The 18,491-nt window shown below is 41.3% G+C and overlaps 1 protein-coding gene across 4 annotated transcripts; it reads left to right on the top strand.

Moving 5' to 3' along the window:
• Positions 1–1,417: 1,417 nt before the first annotated feature.
• NUB1 (negative regulator of ubiquitin like proteins 1) lies at positions 1,418–17,970 on the top strand. Of its 4 annotated transcripts, none has more exons than XM_075144236.1 (15): positions 1,418–1,502; positions 4,668–4,788; positions 4,875–5,036; positions 7,116–7,174; positions 7,764–7,834; positions 8,712–8,894; positions 10,460–10,548; positions 11,966–12,072; positions 12,950–13,136; positions 13,505–13,612; positions 13,780–13,932; positions 14,888–15,034; positions 15,309–15,404; positions 16,164–16,356; positions 17,282–17,970. In XM_075144236.1, the coding sequence occupies exons 2-15, from the start codon at positions 4,672–4,674 to the stop codon at positions 17,443–17,445; spliced, it is 1,836 nt and encodes a 611-aa protein (XP_075000337.1). In that variant the 5' UTR covers positions 1,418–1,502; positions 4,668–4,671; the 3' UTR covers positions 17,446–17,970. The 4 variants fall into 4 exon arrangements, with proteins under 4 accessions (XP_075000337.1, XP_075000334.1, XP_075000335.1 ...); XM_075144233.1 differs by having other exon boundaries at positions 1,484–1,756; XM_075144234.1 differs by lacking the exon at positions 1,418–1,502 and adding an exon at positions 1,559–1,756 and having other exon boundaries at positions 4,671–4,788.
• The last annotated feature ends 521 nt before the right edge of the window (positions 17,971–18,491 follow it).

Here is an 18,491-nt window from a genome sequence, read left to right as displayed (position 1 = left end):
TGTCTAATAAGAATTTTTTTTTTTCATAAAGCAGCTGTAGTAAAAATGAAACAGGAAAACATGAGAAAAAATGGAAAACTTCAAATATTAGAAAGTCCCAGTTCTCAAGTGCACCTGATTTTCAAAATCCTTTACTGTTAGCTTCTTCATGTTTGGAGATCATGGGACAGTAACTTTCACCACTCTCTTACCACAGCTTTAGCTAAGTTTCAAGCATTGAACTCAAGACTGCCATAAAAGCAAGTTTACTCTTATCAGTAGGCAAACTTGACTGATTTATGCACATAGGGGAGCCTAGAATCCTGAAATTCTAGTTCAGTGTCTTGTTCACAAGCTCATGATACTGTAAGGTTCCATTTTCCAAAGCTGTAGTATGCAGCACCCCCACTTAAGTCTCCATGACTGACGAAGGAAAATATTTTACCCAAGGACAGTCCTGCAGGCCCATCCATTCTGGAATAAATAATACTCCAGTACAATGATTTCAGTCACACATCAGAGCAGTTAGAATAAAAGCCCTTTGCTGCTGGGACAGCTGGTCACATGAAAGAATTAACCCACAAGTTTAATTCTTTCTGGTGTAACCCATTAAAAGAACACTTAAGTCTTTTACAAACACCAAAAAGATTCCGGAACAAGCTCCAACCCCTTGAGGGCCTTGCATACAAGTACGACGTTAAGCAGCCTAGTTGTACAGCCAAATGTCTGTTTAGCCACCGCATACCTACTCCCACTCTAAGACATTATGGGGACTAGAAGTGACACTCCAGCACCACCTCAGCTTGAGGTGATGTTTAGTACCAGATCTTCCCCACACACGCCATGTATTCTTCCAGCCCGGTCTCTGAACCCAGGTTAAGTTTTAACCACCTCACAACCAGGCAAGAACCTGCCCACCACCCCTGAAGGGGAAATACAAGCCCACATACGAAAGCTCACCCTCAACACTGCCCTCAAAGAGCACAGCAAAAAAATGACACATTGATCCCCCCTGGCACCTTTCACAGCACCTCGACCTTTTGGGAAATGCTCCCTCTCAGCACTGACAGGAATTTCAGCCTCTTTTGCCTCACAAATGGAGAGGCAGCAGCCGAGGGGCGCCTGCATTGCACTCAGCCTCCTCCAGGCCCCAACCCCTCCTGTACGGGAGACTCGCTCAGGTAGCCAGACGCCGTGGGGACTCCCACCACCACGTCCCAGGGGACAAGCAAACCGGGCTGGGCTATAAGACAGTACGGGGACAGCAGCACGTGCCACTACGCGACAGAGAAACAAGAAGCACCTCGACTCCAAGTGAGGGCAGGACGCTAAGATGGCGGTTGGTGCGTGGCTTCAACCACGTGACGAGCACCCGCCTCGCTCCCGTTTCCCTGGGCCTTCCGGGCTTCCGTAGCAACCTGCTTCTCCCAGACAATAAACGGCTGGAGTGACGTGCGCGTAGGCCCCGCCCCTCGCGCCCCGCCCACCCCCCGGAAGGCGAGCGGCGACCGGCGGGTGCGCAGGTAAGCGCGCGACATCGCCGTGGGGGCGGGGCTTGCCTTTCGCCCCGCCCCCCGTCGCCGCCGGCCGTTGCTCGGGACCGAGGTGCCGGCCCGGCCGCGCCCGGCTCCTTCGCCTCAGGGAGGGCGGCCCCCGCTAGCCCCGGCGCCGCGCCCGTGAAGGGGCTCGGGGCAGGGGGGAGCAGCTGCGTGAGAGCCCCGAGCTCCCCTCAGAGACTGCCTGGGCCCCGAAGCCCGGCCTCCGCCGCGGGGCGCAGGTGGGTGCCCGAGGGCCGAGGCGGCGGGAGCCCGGTCCCGGCGGTGTGCCGGGGAGCGCCCCTCCGCCCGCCCCCTCCCCGCGGTGCCTTCTCGGCCTGGCCGCCTCCCGCCTTGGGCTTGCCCGCTCAGAAGCGGGGGCTGGTTGCATCAGCTCCGCTGCCGCCATGGGAGGCTCCTGCTGTGGTTGCCCGAGTGCTCCCCGGCCGCGGTGTTTTGGAGGTGCCTAAGAAGGCCGGCGACGTCGTGGCCGTGCTTAAAATCCCCTGGTATCACCGGTGATTGTGGTCTTGGTGGTCTCGGTGCTGTTGTGGTAGGGAAGAGACTGGATGTGCCCTTGGGGAGGCCTAAGGGTTTCCATCCTTTCGTTGAGCTTCTGGCTCGTGGGTTTTTTGCACATGATGCTGCTTCAGCCTCTTACCCCTCCTTTAGCCGTGGAGGGATGTATCATACTGGTGCCAGGTAGCTCTCCTGCTTGTTTTTAGGAAAAAATAATGTGGACTGCTTTATTGGTAAACCACTCTCAGAATCCTCTGTTCCTTCCCTCAAAAATTTGGCTTTTGAACCTTATTTCTGTAATTATTTTCTTTTATGTTATATATAAGACTAACTGGCTTTGGAGGATGACATTCTATTTACAAAAACTCAATCTTGCGTTCAAAATGGCCTTTGGGAAATACCCCTGATTGTTTACTCAAATTCGTTTTGAGAAAGTCCCTTTAAACTCTTACCGAAACTGAAATTGTGTCAGGAGCACTTGTGTTGGCTGATGGAAAAGTAAGTCATAAATGTTTTTGCTAAGGATTCTCTTGCAATTTAGTTAGGGTGAAATAGGAATTTATGATAAATGTTAGAAGTGTTACATATAAAATGATAGTTTTTGTGTTTGTGAAAGCAAAATTTCTTTTTTTTTTTAAAAGGGTTGGAAAGAATAAGTTTAATTGGAGACTTCAGTGGTGTGTTTTGTTTTAATAGCTTAGTAAGAAATCACAAACTTAGAAAACTACAAAATAGTATTGATAAAAAGATGAATAACCAGTTTATAAATGCAACTCATATTTACAATTCATAGTCTTAAGCGTAGGTTGCAATTTTAGACTTCATCTGGGTGCCCCAAAACCATGGATGCCTTTTTTGTTTCTTAAGTTAATGCTAAGTAGAATTACAGCTACAAAATGGTTCTTCAGCGTAACCTAAAAGTGGGAAAATGATGGTTACAGGTTGTTCATGAGAACTGCCTGGCATGTTTTGGAAATGGGGGAAAGCCACACTAATAGCTTCAGCACAACCTTTTGAAAATTGAGTGCGTTTGTTGTTTCTGCTTTGTAAATGCCATGTTTTGCCTTGGCCCTAAAATAATAATAAGAACAATGTCATCCCAGCAAGAAAAAGAATGGTTGTCTCTCCTAGTTTGGACAGACACTATGCAAATTATAGCAATCAAACAGGAAGGATTGTTAAACCATCCATTTGCTCAGTTAATCCTTCTGATTCCACTGTTGTCTTTGCAGCGTTCAAAGATTCTTTGAATAGTGTTTTTCTGAGTAAGGAATGGTATTTGAAACTGGAAAAATGGATAGAAATGTTTTGATTCTTCTTTTCTGTCCTCTTGTCCTGAGAGCTATATGCTAATAAACAAGAATGAGAAAGGGAAACCACTCTGAAAGAAAAGTGAAACTGATTAATCAAATTTCAATGCCAACCTTAGTGCGTATATGCCAACATTTTAATGCTTTTCCATATAAATTAAAGAACATCTTCCATATGACTCCCAGTGTCCAAGAGCCAAAAGTCTGCCATGCTTTAACATGCGCATAGATTTTCTTTGGGGTTTTTTTTCTGTTGAGGTCACTGCACCCTCCTTTCCTTGCCCTCTCTGCCTTTCCAATTTCTTGGGGTTTTTTTTTTCAGGGACGTGGATATTCACTCACAGAGATTACTGCTTTCTCTGAGCTGAATAAGAATAACCTGTGGTGATGAATTCTGCCTAAACTCTTACCTGTGAGCCAGGGAACTGCTCAGTTCTCCCCAGTGATGGGTACTTTAATGCCTGGTACAGATTTACAGTACATGTCATCTCTGATCTCAGCCTCTGCGCTTTATGTTGCTTGTGCCCCCGTGTGCCCCTTCTAGCTTTGCTGTGGGAAGGGCGTCTCTTGAACTATGAAAAGTGGCACCCTGCTATTTCAACTTTGTGAAACGAGAATTTTACTTTACTTTACTATTAAACTTGTTTGCTTGACAAATGATTGAGATCAGGGAGGGGAGGCGTAGATCATTGTCCACTCTTAGCTCTCTGCGCTCTAGCTGATCTCACTTTCCTGGAGGGCTGTGAGCTTTACCTCATGGTCTTCTCATGGTGGAGCTTGTGGTTCTGAGGTGTTCCCTACTGACATTTCTTTTCTATCCTCCCAAAGAGCAATAATTCGTGTTCAACCATCCACTGATGTAGAAAGGCTGTTAAAGTAGGGAAGTGGGAGAAGGAGGAAGGCAGAGGTACAGCAAGGACATGTTTTAGAGGGGAGGTGGATTGAGCAGCCCTGTCCAGGGCGGGGCAGAAGAATTGAATCATGGATTTTGATGAATCGGCATCTTCTGCAATTCCAGCTCACGTGAGGGGTCAGGAAGAGGTTTAATTTGGCTTGAATTGGCAAGGTCCAATGCAGGGAGCTTCTGAATTATCCGTTCTTCAATCCAGGTTTCACCCCCTTTCCAATTTGGACTCGGGGTCCCCTCCCCACCAAAATGCATGGAATACATTTTATACTCTTTTTTTTTTTTTTTTTTTTCCCCCAGAATTGTGAAATGTCACTTAGACTTCTTGAAAAAGTACAATATCTTAGTACAGGAAAGCTATATTAAAAGATTGATTATTTTTCTTTCTTTTCCATTCCAATTCTGCTTTTGTTTTAGAAGAATGGCACAAAGGAAGTATTTAATAGCAAAACTGACAAGTTGCTTAAGAGAGGACAAAATTCAGCTATGGAAACCACCATATACAAATGAAAAAAAAGAAGCTGGTAAAGAGATAAAGGTAAATATTCTCTCTGAGTTGATGTCATACGTCTTCCATGTCATACTGCTGGTGCATTTTCCCAGTTTTTCTTGCTGTTTTCTTAGGAGCTTGTACAAAAATATTCATCCAAGCTGAATATCAATGAGAATGATACAGAGAATATGCTTGAAGAAATACGGTGTAAAGCAATTGAGCGTGGAACAGGAAATGAAAATTTTAAAGTGACTGGGATTGCGAGACTTGATATATATCTGCCTCGTAGAAAAGTAAGTGACATTGCAGAGAAGTCAGGATAGTAGCTTTTCTTTGATGGTCTTTTGAGTTCTAGATATGTATCTAATGCAAATCTTTGCACTTCTTCAACTTTTTCAGGTGTTTCATGTGAGAGATCTGTGTTAGGTATATAAAATGTCGGGGGAGGGGGAGTTATGTAGATATATTTCAGTTTCCCAGGTATGTTGGAATACCAGGCAAAGGAATATAATATTGGGAGATCAGTAATTATCTTCCCTTTAGGATTTAATGAGAAATTATCTTTCAGTTAAGAAAAGTAAATTAGATTTAAGTATCTAGTTCAGTTTGATTCCTTCTGACATAACTGTTCATATTAGCAGTAAAGAGCAGATGTATTTTTTTCAGCTGTAAATACCTAAAGTTGAGTTAGCATATGAATGTCACTGTATTACCACAGCTTTTGTTTAAATGACAGCTTTAATTTAAAACAAATTCTCTTTAGGTGCAATAAGCAGCTTGAACTTGGTGTCATCTTAAGCCATGTATTGCTTATGACATTGAAAAGAACTCCTTTAGCTTTTAATCGTGGCATGTGACAATATTCTTACAGTGATGACATTATCCTCTTGTAACTCTTCCAGCCCAGGCAGCTAACTAAACTTACTTTAAAATAGGTGTGTCCAGTGTTTGAACTTGGAAATGAGAAGCAGGATTTTCTGTTGTTATGGTACTCATCTGTTCCCTCCTAAGTCAGGCTCCTAAAAGCTTCACAAGGATAGAACTGAATTAAGTCTTGCCCTTTTAAAGCCAGGCTTCAACCTCTAGTTTCACGCATAAAATATACCAGAATAATGATGTGAATCTATTTAAATCAGTGTCAGACTGGTCACCATACCAGATTCTGTGGCTACATCTACCCTAGTCAGCTAAACACAGGTGGGGGACAGGCTGTCCACTCTTTGATGGACGTCCATACTGTCAAGCTGTTAGCATCGGCTCTGATGCAGTTTAGCCCAGGCCCCTGGTATCCTGCCGAGCAATGCCCAGGCACAGTGTGAGGGCTGACGTGGCCAGGGACCGGTCTCAAGTGGCACTTTGGATACAGCTGCTCTGCTTTGAAGGTTGTGAGGATTCAACCGTATGGATGTGAAGTGTGCTGTGCAGGTTGGTCACAAGACAGAGAGCAGACCCTTGATTAGGTTCTTACAAATACAAAGCCTCTTAACTGGGAAAATTTCCTCCTTAAAAACAGTCTCTAGCAAGCACAACAACTATCTCCAATCACTTCCTAGTTTTGATCATGTGCAGCAGCAGCATCTTCCCCAATGCTGTATGTCTTCATCCACTCTGATAACACTGAAAGAGGGGTTCTTTATTTAGGTGCACTAAAGGTTGTAGTCTTCTTATCAGCAACAGAAGTGAATGTTCACTTGGGAAAAAGGCAATGTTTTTTTTTCTTCTGAAGATCTTAGATGGTAACCTATGCTTCAGAAGGATTTTTTTAAATTTTTTTTTTTTTTACTGAATACTTGCAAAAACACAACACACAATCATAATTGTTCTCTCTCCTGTAGTGAAAAATAATTACCAGGGAATGTAATGGGCTAAAGGGTAGAGGGTGTTAAGTGATTGCCATGCAATTAAATCAAACAAATAATTTCATAATTCCTTTTTACAATGCTACTGGGCATAGAGAAATTAATTAATTTAAAATTCCAGTTTATCTAATCTGGGACCAGAGACACTAATAGGAATTAATCATAACTTAGCCAGTCATAGGTGAGTGGCATAATTACAAGGCAGAGTTAAGATTGGAAGTGCATAATTAAATTAATCAGTTTAAATTGTTTGGTTCTGAATTTAGATTTATCTAATTCTGAATCTTCTGTTGTTATAATACTAATTTTTAGCACTGTATAGCAAGTACAAGACTCCCTACCCAGAAATTACTAATAGGTGTCCCCAATCATAACCCTGTTAACATGATTATTATTTGAAAAAGAAATTGTAGTAGTTGTAGAATAATTAACTAAGAAAATGTCCAAAGTATCTTGATATCATGCTTTTTTCCTTCCCTCCTCCTTTCCCTCCACCCAATATAATTACTACAGAGCAGAAAAATCCCACTGGAAACTAACCTGTTCATCACAGGCAAGGAGCTCAGATCACAGTAAGTATAATCACCCTTGGTTCTTGTCTAATGAGATAGCATACTGTCATACAGTACTAAAAAAAAAGACAAACAGAGCACTATTTGTTTGATTTAAGCTGTTTCTTAGCACGTATGTTTGCTCAGTACATCTGAATAGGATGTCCAGCGTCCCTGGAGAGCAGTTCTCCATGTTAGAAGCTGTGGTTTAACAGGTAGAAAACAGGAAAGTTGCAACTGTGGAAGCAGATAGCTCTCTGTAAATCCCCAGCAAGTACCTGAGAAGGCACTAGTGATCAGTATTCCGAATCTGTAACTAGGCAGGTCTTCTGAACAGTGAACATGAGCTTCTCTTCCTTTTGTGTTTTTAAGCCTCATAAAATCAGATTCTTTTCTGTCTGTTTTGCTTTTTCCTTTTCTGTATCCCAAATTTTCCCTATATGGGATACAAAGCTTTCTGATCATGTTATTTTACTCCTAGCAGCCTTTTATAGCAAAAGTTTTAAGCCAGTTACAAGCATACTAATTTTGAAGTTTTATTGCTATTCTAACAGAAATACTGTATAGCCTTAAAAATTTATATTCATGGATGAAATGATTTATTTCACAGGATAGCACAGGAACATGCATTAAAAGAAAATGCTATCAAAATAATCATAAATAAGAAGCAGCTTGACCTGGGTATGTATCTCTAGTTGAGTATACTTCTATGATAATTTTCTAGTTTACGGATTCTCAGAAGGAAAATTTCTTGCAACTTTGTTAATTTCAGAAATTCCCAAGGAATAGCAGTTATATTTGTCTGGTTCTGCTCTACAGGAAATGTGATAAATTATAGTGATCAAAATTCTTAGATAGAATTAGAGCAATTATAGGAATCCTGTAATAAATGTTGAAAATCCATTTTGCAAGTGTTGAAACACTGAAAATGCACATTTAAGAGAAACCCTAAATTTCCTCAATAGCAGCACATTCAAAAACTTTTTGTAATGCTTTACACATGTTCAACTTGTCAGACATGTTGTGGGAAGTGATGACAACAGCTTTTTCTTTATTGATGGCCTAAGCATCTGACATATTTATTTCCCTTAGAACATGTCAGAATTAGAGCCATGGAATTGACAATAGGAACTCAGATTCAATTCTCAGTTCCTCTGTCCTGTTACTACTGCGGTGTATGATCCTGAACACGTTGTTATTCCAGTTTTTGCCTGAAGATCGATTAACTGAGATAGAAACAGTCATATCTTTTGAATGTTTTGAAAAAGGCAAGCAAAGAAACATACCAATCATCTAAAAAGCACTTTTAAGATGCAAGTCTGATTCTAATTTCAGAGTTTCTGATGAATATGTCAGTAATTGGCAGGGTATTTGATTGAGTTCTTGAATCTAGGAATTACTGTAGTTCTTCAGTACAGTACAAGTAAAGCAGGGGGCTGTTCAGGTTTGGTTTGTGGGTGGTGTTATTTCCCCCCCCGCCCCATGGCAGTACAATGTAAAATGGTCTCACTTCACAAATAGAGTATTTGGATTGTATTCATCACACTCTGTTTTGCAGGCAAAACCCTTGAAGACCAGGGTGTAACACACAATGCAAAAGTGATGGTACTTCAGCTGGAACAGAGTGATGAGGAAACTAAAAGAAAAGTTCAGGAAGAAGAACTTCAATGCAAGAAAGAAAAAGAAATAAATGACAAGATGCAAAGAACTAAGAAGGGTTTGGAAATTCTAGCAGAGAGAGGTAAGGGGGGTTGTTGGGGTTTTTTTGTGGGGTGGGGGGAAGATGGGTGTTCATTAATTCTTGCGCATCAAAAATTATCTTCTCAGTGAACTTTCAACATAGAAGAGCGCCTGTACCATGGCTGGATTTCAGTTTATACTTTTCTAGGTTTCTACCTACTTGAAAACTGCATTTTAAGTTGACTAAAACTTCCTCTTCTACTCTAACTCTTATCACACAACTAGAATGCTAGAAAACATTTGGTACTTTCAGAAGGATATAATATGAATCAATTATTATTTAATTGGCATTTGACAGTTAAGGGACTGATTACTCTTGAGAACAGGCTTTAAATTTATTGTAGACATAAGCACAGTGGAATAATGTATTATAAGTCACTACACACTTTTTTGTAGTTTACCTCAGATATGGCTGTGCGTAACCATGGTTTCGTTGTGCAGAACAGCTCGCTTGTCGTTCTCATCTGTAACGTGGCTGTTCTGTTCTCATTGCATTTGATGTTGATTGCTGGCAACTGTGGATTAAGTTAAAGGGATATAGTCAATTTAACAGTAATAATTTTTCAAAATGAGGTTGTGTTTGTGAATTGCATTGCTAGATGATGAGTTTAAATCACTTCTCTATTTTATTGTTTCAAAAATCCACAAACAAGAAACTGTGAAACTGAGTATGTAATGAATTCCTGCCAAATGCAAAAATACCTCAACAAAGCTGCTTTTAACAGACAGTGACAGCCTGTTTCTTACTAAAATATCAGATTTTGAACAAATGAAAGAAGTGATTCCTTTTATGGATTTAGGGGGTAATTTAGACCCCAGCCCTTGAATCCTGTACAGGGCCTCTTTAAGGTATTTGCCACTAACTGTCAGTTACAGCACAACGCCAGAGTTACAGAGTGGAGTCCAAATGGACTCACAGGCTGAAGGTTCTGTGTGAAGCTGTGTGAAGTGTAGAAAGGATTTAACAACCCTTTTGTTTCATCTGAGAAAAATTGCAGGGCAGAAGTTTTTAATCTCAGCAAACTCCTGCTCAACTGTCTTCTGTTTACAAGAAAAGCATCTTTTCATTTTAAATCAGGTGGAAGTGAAAACAAAATTGATAGTTTGGTTATAAGCATTAAAGATGTGGGGAAAGGAAAATACTGAGCTGTATTTTTTTTTCTTTCAGTTTTATCAACTATGCTCAGTTGTGTTTTTCTTTATATTAAATGCTTCACTTGATAAAGCATTTCAAATGTTATATCATGTAAAATGTAAGTGTTTTGTCTTCTGCAAAAAATTCTTTACAATTCAAGTAACTTCTAATGTTGTGTCTAAATTTCTGGATGAACAGGGCCTTTTCCTTAGTGACCTTTCTAAAAGTTCCTCACATTTGTCTGATCAGGGCCATTTTTGGTAGGTCTGTCCAAGACACAGATGTAGCCTTTATACGTAATTCTGATTTTTTGTGGTTTGCTTGTTTGCTTTTTTGTTTAACCATGTACTTGCTGACATAATCTTACAACAGCAGAGTTACTCCATTGAAGGTGGTACTTAAAACTTAAACTGCTTTTTCTTACCTTTCAGAGGAGTACTTGGATCCAGATTCTGTTCCATACCTAGATATAGCTAATCAGACTGGAAGGTCAATTGAGATTCCTCCTCAAGCTAAAAAAGTAGGTAAAAGTATCTTACAAAGCTACTAAGATGCCTTTTTAAAGCTTGATTAGTGAAGAATTTCAAATATGGGCTTGAAATACAGTCAGACTTTTTTGGGATGTAACCCTGGGTCCAGTAGATGTTTGCTTAATAGAAATAATTTTGAAATAAAATTAAAGTAGAACTCTACAATTGGAATACTTCAGTCATCTGGAGACAGACTTTTGATTGCTGATCGAATTGCAGGTCTAATCTTGCACCGACCCCTGTGTGGTCCATATCTTATTTTTGTGTTTTAAGATGAGCTTTAACTTTGTTATATCTTAGCACCTATTTTAAATTTTGGGTGCCCTAGAACAACATGAAAATAACTTGTTCATTGGCCTCAATTTCAGTTGGAAACCGGATAAGTATTTCAAAATCATACTCTTTTAAATTAGTTTTGAGATCTTTTGCACTGTGACCCCTCTCAAATTTAAATTTGTTCAAGATTCAAGAAAGTTCCACATTCCCAACTCAAAATATCTTTGGTTGGGTGCATGGATTGAATTACAGTAGGAGCGACATACCTGATGTTGGCTGCTGAAGCAGAAGAATAGTGATAGATGCTGCCTTTTAAGATTGCTGGATTTTCTGGAGATAAATAAAAATCTTTACAAATACTTGGAATTACACCCAGTAACAAAAAAAATACCTTGGGGAGAAATGAGCAGGCCCCAACATGTGCTAAGTGCTGGCCTAGCCTCTTCTGAGGCATACTGTGTTTTCTGCATCATCTGGAGTTCTGGATGGTTGGAATAACAACTGTCCATTCTCACAATGCACGCTGTTCTGATGAAGTGCTGAAAGTAGTAATTCACCGGAACAGTTAAAAGCACCAAATGTTCAAGTGCACAAGATTTCATCAGTATTGAACATGGGTGAGAAGAAATATTGCAGGTTGTTTCTATCCAGAAATATTATTTACATTTCCATTTGTCATACTGCAGGAACTAGAGTGTTTTCCTGCCACATCCAAATTTAATTTTCAATTCTGAGGTTTTGCAGGAGGTGAATCATTAGGTTTTACAAGTTAGTTGTAATAGCAAAGCAAAACAAATTTGGCGCTATTAGGAAGTGTAGCAGCCAGAAAAATGCTTAACTTTTTATCACTCATCATTGAAAATCTATCTAGGGTTGCATTCTTAGAATAAGCTTGGTGCAACGTTTCGTGTGTCAGTAACATTCATTGCTTTCAATTAGACAATATCTGACATTAGCAGATGGGAGAAAAGTATGACACGATGTGAAATGTGAGTATGCTCTTACAGAACTGATACAGTGGTATTTTTCTAGGAAGAACAAGGGCTCTAATGGATTACCCAGGTATTTCTTTTTAGTTATGTAAGTATGTTGGGGAGGTGCAAGAAAAAAAGTCTCAATCTGTTTTTCTAGGCACTTGTGCTGGCAATGGGTTATCATGAGAAGGGCAGAGCATTAATGAAGAAGAAAGAATATGAAATAGCACTGCCATATTTGTTGGATGCTGATAAACACTTCTGGTAAGAACCTTTTTGAGCCCTTGTGTCTCTCTTTACTGTCAGCCATACACAGGAACAGTATTAGCTCTACGTGTGCATGTAAATCAGGGCCTGTTTTGCCCGGGATTACTTCGCACCCCCTCTGCAGATGGGAAGCAGCAGACAAAGGCTCTGACTTGCGGTGACAGGTGGCTTCATGTAGAACAGCTGAAACACATACTGCCACTGGGCAATTTAATCTTTCATATCAACATAAACAGAAACTGTCAATATTAATGTACTAGGCTATAAATTGCATTAGCTTGAGAGACAGTTACAGATACTCTTGCAATTGCTCCTGTGAAATAATAATTTCTTGTAAAAGGTGGAGCAGATAGCTGCATACTGACTGATAGGTCAGTAACAATACCAGGATTTCTGCAGGTAAACTACTTTCCTGTCAGCAGTCAGAGCCCTAAATTGCTCTTCTGAGATCCCCAGAAGTAATATTGTCCCTGTCTGTTTCTCATCTGTATGCACATGCAAGGAGACTGGCACAGGACTCAGCATGTTCACGTGCACTGAGGAAGACGGTTTCTCTGTCCTCTCAAAGATTACACAGGGTTTAATTCCATTCTGCTTTTAAAAAGATGCTGTCTTAAGTGGTAACAAAATGAGTTGTGACTACTGTAATTCTTTGAGATGTAGTGTTATCATTAGTGCCCTGTGTATCAGTGAATGTGGTGGGAGATCAGTGCTTTATTAAAGTTCCACTGACATCAGTTTGCTACCTCAAATACGAGGTAGCTTTCTCAAATATGTGAGTATGCGTATTTCTAGCATGTTGTTTCACTAGTGTTAAAAAGTATGTGGAAAAAATAAACAACCAAAAAACCAAAGTAATTGTTTTATTTTCCAGTGAGTGTAGCACGGAACTGCTGAATACCGTTGATAACTATGCAGTACTGCAGCTGGACATAGTGTGGTGCTACTTCCGCCTGGAGCAGCTGGACTGCCTGGATGATGCAGAGAAAAAGCTGTCCACAGCACATAGATGCTTCCAGAGGTGCTATGGGGAGAACCATGAAAGACTTATTGATATCAAAGTATGCTGGTTTTGATTTAGTTAGGGTGGCTTTTTTTTCCTACATGTATTCAGTTACTGTTCAAGTATTACAAGACTGACTTTTAGAAGTTTAAAGTTTTCTCGTGCTTCCTCAGCCTGTAATCTAGTTGTGTAATTGTCAGCGTAACGAAAGCATTGGACCTGACACAAAGGTCTTGGCAAATGTGCATTTATGTGCACAGACATTATCAGTGGTTTAGATGTGATATTTTATCTGAATATTAAGTGTCACGTTAGTGACTATGTCTTCTTTAAATTTGTAAAGTGTTCTATTGATAATTAATTATGTTCTACCATATGCTTCTACCCCTGTGCCCCTCCCCCTCCCTTGTTTAAACAATTCTTTAGGGAAGCTATGGTCGTGAGAAGGTTTTATTTCTACGGCTTTACCTCCTTCAAGGGATAGGACACTATCACAGTGGCAGAGAAAAGGAGGCCGCTGAGTATATTCAGAAGGTAAGACACCATTAGGTAAAACTTTTGAGTCGTTCACACTAGCTCCTGTGTTTGGGCTCTTGCACCTTCTCCCTGTTCTTTGCCTACTCAGAAAAATGGGGAGACTTTTTTTTGTTTGTATGTTAGCAACAGTGTAAGAAGTATAATTTTGTTCTTTCTATATACAGGCATCTCGTTTATATGAAGAGCTGTCCATAGATCCTGATAAAGTTTATCGCCTGTCACTCCTGGGATTCTCCGAACAGGAAGCTCGCCTTGCCCTGCGAGCATGCCATGGGAATGTGGAGCATGCTGCCAATCTTATCACCAACAGGAGAGAGGTATGGTGCAGTGAAAGTATTAAATCAAGGATCGTATCTGTTGGAGTGCCCATAAGATCATGTTTTGTGTGACTAGTGCACCTTGGTGCTAAATTAAGGACTTTGATTATCCTGCTTTGGCACTGTTAGTGTAACTAACGGTTTGACATCTGTTACCACAAGTTTGAAGCCAAAACTTGATACAACAAGGGAAGCTCTGTCCCAAAACAGATGGGATGAGAGCACCAAAGACCTGTGGTTGTACCACAGAAGTGCATAGGAAGACTTTGCACCAGTGTTTGCTAGTCAGCCATGCTCCGTATGGGAACAAAATCACCGTGATCAAGCTGTCACTCCTGGGCTTGGCTGGTCTGAAAGGCAAGAGGCTGCACAATGAAGTGCTGAGGGTAACCATCAAGCTACACCATATTATGGCTTTGGACTTGGAAGATCCAGGAGGGAAGAGGGATTTTTTTTTTTTTTTTTGTGCTAAAGTGAAGGAAGCTGAAGTGAAGACAGTGCTGTCCAGATCTGAAGTGCCTGAAGTTACGTTTAGTAAGCTGAGGTGGCACTTCTAGACTTCACACACTGAAATGTGGATGGAAAAGTCAAACGGCTGAGAGAAGGGCTGAGCAGAACTTGGCAACGTGCCCAGTTCTGACTGTATGTCCTTGGCAAGTCTGGTCTACAGGCCCATCTGCCAAACGGGTTTATCACTTTCCACACAGGGCCTATAATAGCTGTGATAGCACAAGATCCGATCCGCAGAGGCTGCAGAGCGGAAGTATGGCAACAGTGCTAGCTCATGGAAGTGCAACTTTACTTAAGTAATGAGTGTCTGGCAGCACAGTCTGTATTTTAAAAAAAAATCCCTTTTCCTCAAGAGATTCAAAGTAAATCCAAGAAACCCTATTTGCATAGGGGAAGGCTGAAGCACTCCCATCCACTGAGCTTTGTAATGGCTGTGTTCTTGCAGGAAAAGGCACAGATAAGGAGGGAGGAGAGAGCTAAAAGAAGGCAGCGACGAGAAGACATAAACACCTTGAAAAGTATGGGCTATTCAGAGAGAGCTGCTCAAGTAGCTCTTCATAATACACAAGGAAACCTGGACCAAGCCTTTAAGGTAAGTGATTTTCAGGAGTAGTACTTTTGTACAAAAAAACTTCGGGGTTTTTTTTGTGTAGCAGATTCTTATTTTCTGTAGTCTGTATTTGTTAGTTCATAGCTACCTTTTCTGAACTGTAATGACTGAACTTCCACGTCCTGACCCAATGAATCAGGTATCATTTAAGTTGGCTGACGTTTTCTTATATCAACTATTGGGCTAAATGCATATCCCTATCGAGGACTATTATATTTCTGTTGCTCTATTCTGATCCCTCGCTGTTTTATTGTAGTTTATTCTTGACAATCCAGAGTTATTGTTGGAAGATGATGATGATGATCCTGTGGCCATGGACCAGTATCAGGTTTCCCAGGAAAGTATTGATCAAGTAAGTTAGACCTTTTGCTTACTTAGGAGTTGGTTGTCTTGTTTCTGAATTATGCCTTCAAACACACCAGATCTTTCTTAAGCAAAGCTGTACAAATTTTCTTTGACCCACGTCACTCAAGCTGTCACACTTCCACTGTCTGGCACCTGCTTTTCACGGTGAAGTCACACTCAAGCTAAAACGTAATCTCTGTGTACTTCCTGCCCAACACACCAACCTGTCATGCGCGGATGCGGAGCAAAGTCTGTGCACTCTAATGGTCTATGCCCAGAAAGACAGCAAATGAGAAATTCATTCAAGTCTCTAAACACTGCAGTGCACAAGGGGAAGAGTTGGAATGCATCTTTCTCATCATAGGCCGCCTGAAAAGCTCTTCAGCTCTTCAGTGGCTACGTAATCAATGACAGATAGGCAAGAAAACTATATTGCCTAGCAAAAGTAAATAGCACATGCACCCTCCTGATATGCTGGAGTGCTCTGAAGCTTCCTTTTGAAAGGCAGAAGAAGAATTGGTCTGATATTAAACAAGAGGCTCTTGATTCTGCTCAACATCCCCATTCCTTTAATAGGTCACTGCCCTGTTGTTAACTGTTCCAGTAAACCAGAGTCAGTGTCCTGGAATTCCTGGCATGCAGCGCTTTCCTCAGTGCAAGAGGAATGACTGTCAGATGCAGAGTCAGATTCCTGCCAGACCCTAGTGCTGGATGAGCTTGGATTTCTCCAGATTTTTTTATTTTTATTTTTTTCTGTTTCCTGTAGCTGATGTATATGGGTTTCAGCCGTGAGTCGGCAGAGAAAGCTTTAAAGGTCTTTAAAGGCAACATCCACTTAGCTTCCCAAACCCTTGCTCATTATGGGGGAGTTCTTCCTGCTTCACTGCAGCTGTCTCCAGAAGGGTCCAGTCCATCAGAAGAATCAACTTCATCAAAAGACTCGCCTACAGAGTCTGCAGGTAAGAAATGCTGCGTACAGCAGGCAGAGGAGAGGGAAGCGGGGTGGCTGTTCTTCTGGCTCTTGTACAAAACAATTAAGCGATTTCTGCCTAAATACTGGTAGAGGGCCTTGACTGCTTTTATCAGTAACATGGTTACAGGCAAGGCGTCCATCACCCCAGATAAGCTATAGCCCCAGCAGTCAGTCACCGCCATATAGGGAACCATAAGGGATACATATCAGCTGTAGGCAGTGCGTAAGACAGAAGAAAGGGGTGGCCTTCAGGGGCGTCCTGGGAAGGGCTAAGAGGAAGTGGCTGCTTAGTGGGCGATGGCTTTGGCACACAAGGCTGGAGGCCTCTGGTGTCTGTGTCCTCACTTCGTCAGTGAGGAACATACGGCCCTCGCTAGCCCACAAGCAATTCTAGCTTCTTCCAGCTAATTGTACGCACACCAGTTTTCTTTAAAAACAAACCAACCTCTCCCTGCCTGTATTCTTTCAGAGAGCAAGGACTAAGTTGCTGGAGCATGTTCCCTGGACCTACCACTGATAATGATGAATTTTTGGCTTGCTAATATGTGGGTTCTGACTGCTAGGAAGTTTATTCCAAATCTGTGCTATACAGTCAGCTGATTTGACCACATACTCCTTCCTAAAGCCCCTTATGTGGTAGAACTGTAATTGATACTTGCCATTTAGCAAAGAGGAAACTTGGACATGCGCTCTCTTCCGTTATTTGTCAGAGCTGTAGTGATTCCTGTTGTACAGCTAAGGGCTTTCCTACAGCTTTAAGTAATAGGAAAGAATTGCCTTCCTGCAATATCCTTTGCAGAGCTATTTTAACTGAGGTGGTTTTACAGGAACGGACTTGCAGAGCAGTCATGCTGGTGAAAGAGGGAAAGTACCAACTTCTTTGAATTCACTGCTGCTTTCTTTGTTGGAAGGTTCTTCTAGTTCACCAACAGATGAAGACATGGAGACTGACGCAGTCAATGAAATCCTAGAGGATATTCCTGAACATGAAGAGGATTATCTGGATTTAACACTGGAGGAAGAGGAACAGATCATTCATGAATACTTATCCTATATACAAGTACCACAGCATTAAATCCCATTACATCTACTTCAGTTATATGTATTTACCTTGACGAATTGAGTTTGGATTATAAATGCACCTTCAGCTTATCTCTTACTAAATGCCTTGAATTCAGTTAAACTATAGGTGGAACACTTAATTCCTGCTTATTTATAAATCTGCTTAAAGCCTACATTTGTGATACATTGTAATTTATTGTCATAGCAAAAAAATAGAAACATTTATTTTCAGAAGAAAATTTAATAGAACTAAACTATATTTTTATTGTGAAATAAGTTAATTCACTTAGTATTCAAGTAAAGAAGCATTTCTATACCATTTTAAAATACCAGCTTTAAAAAAAAATGAGTTTGTAAATCAGAAACATAGCTCATGAGGTTGTAGAGGTATCAACTTACAAACACTTCTCCTCTTCTGCAAGATTTCTAAGAGTCATTTATCTGTCTGTTGTGCATGGATTTATACTGTGTTCTGCTTGTCGCTTCATGCGGGTGTTACACAGGCAATAAAGGGTAACCGTGCTGCTGCTTTTAGTAAGTCTTCTATGCCTTGGTTTTAAAAACCAGTAGGAACTACCTGGCAGGGCTGTGTCTGTCAGACCCCAGTGACCTGTGTAGCAGTATTTCCTTTTATAACTAAATAACCGGTTTCCCTAAGCAGCTCCTCTTAACCTCTTGCAGGTGATGGATTTCATGGGGACTACAGGATTTTCTTTAATCAGCTGTTGAACAAGACTTGGCTCAGGCACTGTCTCAGTAGTTGTCCCCAGCTTCTGGAGAAATATTTGGGCGGGTTTTTTAGTGTGTTTTATAACATCCCGTTTTCTGCTATGTAAGCACTCGTCCCCACTGGGAACAGAAGTTCCCCTGCTTGTCAGCTTTTCTTAAGAGGGGTTTATTTGATTCCCATACTTCAGTCTCACGGCAGAGGGAGCTCACGCCCCGTCTGCGCCAGGCGCGGTGCTGGAGTTGGTGGGGACCGGGGAACTGGCAGTGATCTCCGCTTAGAGCGAGGCCCAACAGCAGCTGCTGGAAAATGAACCTTCCGTGAGGTGACAG

The sequence above is a fragment of the Calonectris borealis genome, chromosome 2 (assembly GCF_964195595.1).
Source record: "Calonectris borealis chromosome 2, bCalBor7.hap1.2, whole genome shotgun sequence".
Lineage (NCBI taxonomy): Eukaryota > Metazoa > Chordata > Aves > Procellariiformes > Procellariidae > Calonectris > Calonectris borealis.
This window is presented reverse-complemented; position numbering and strand designations above follow the sequence as displayed.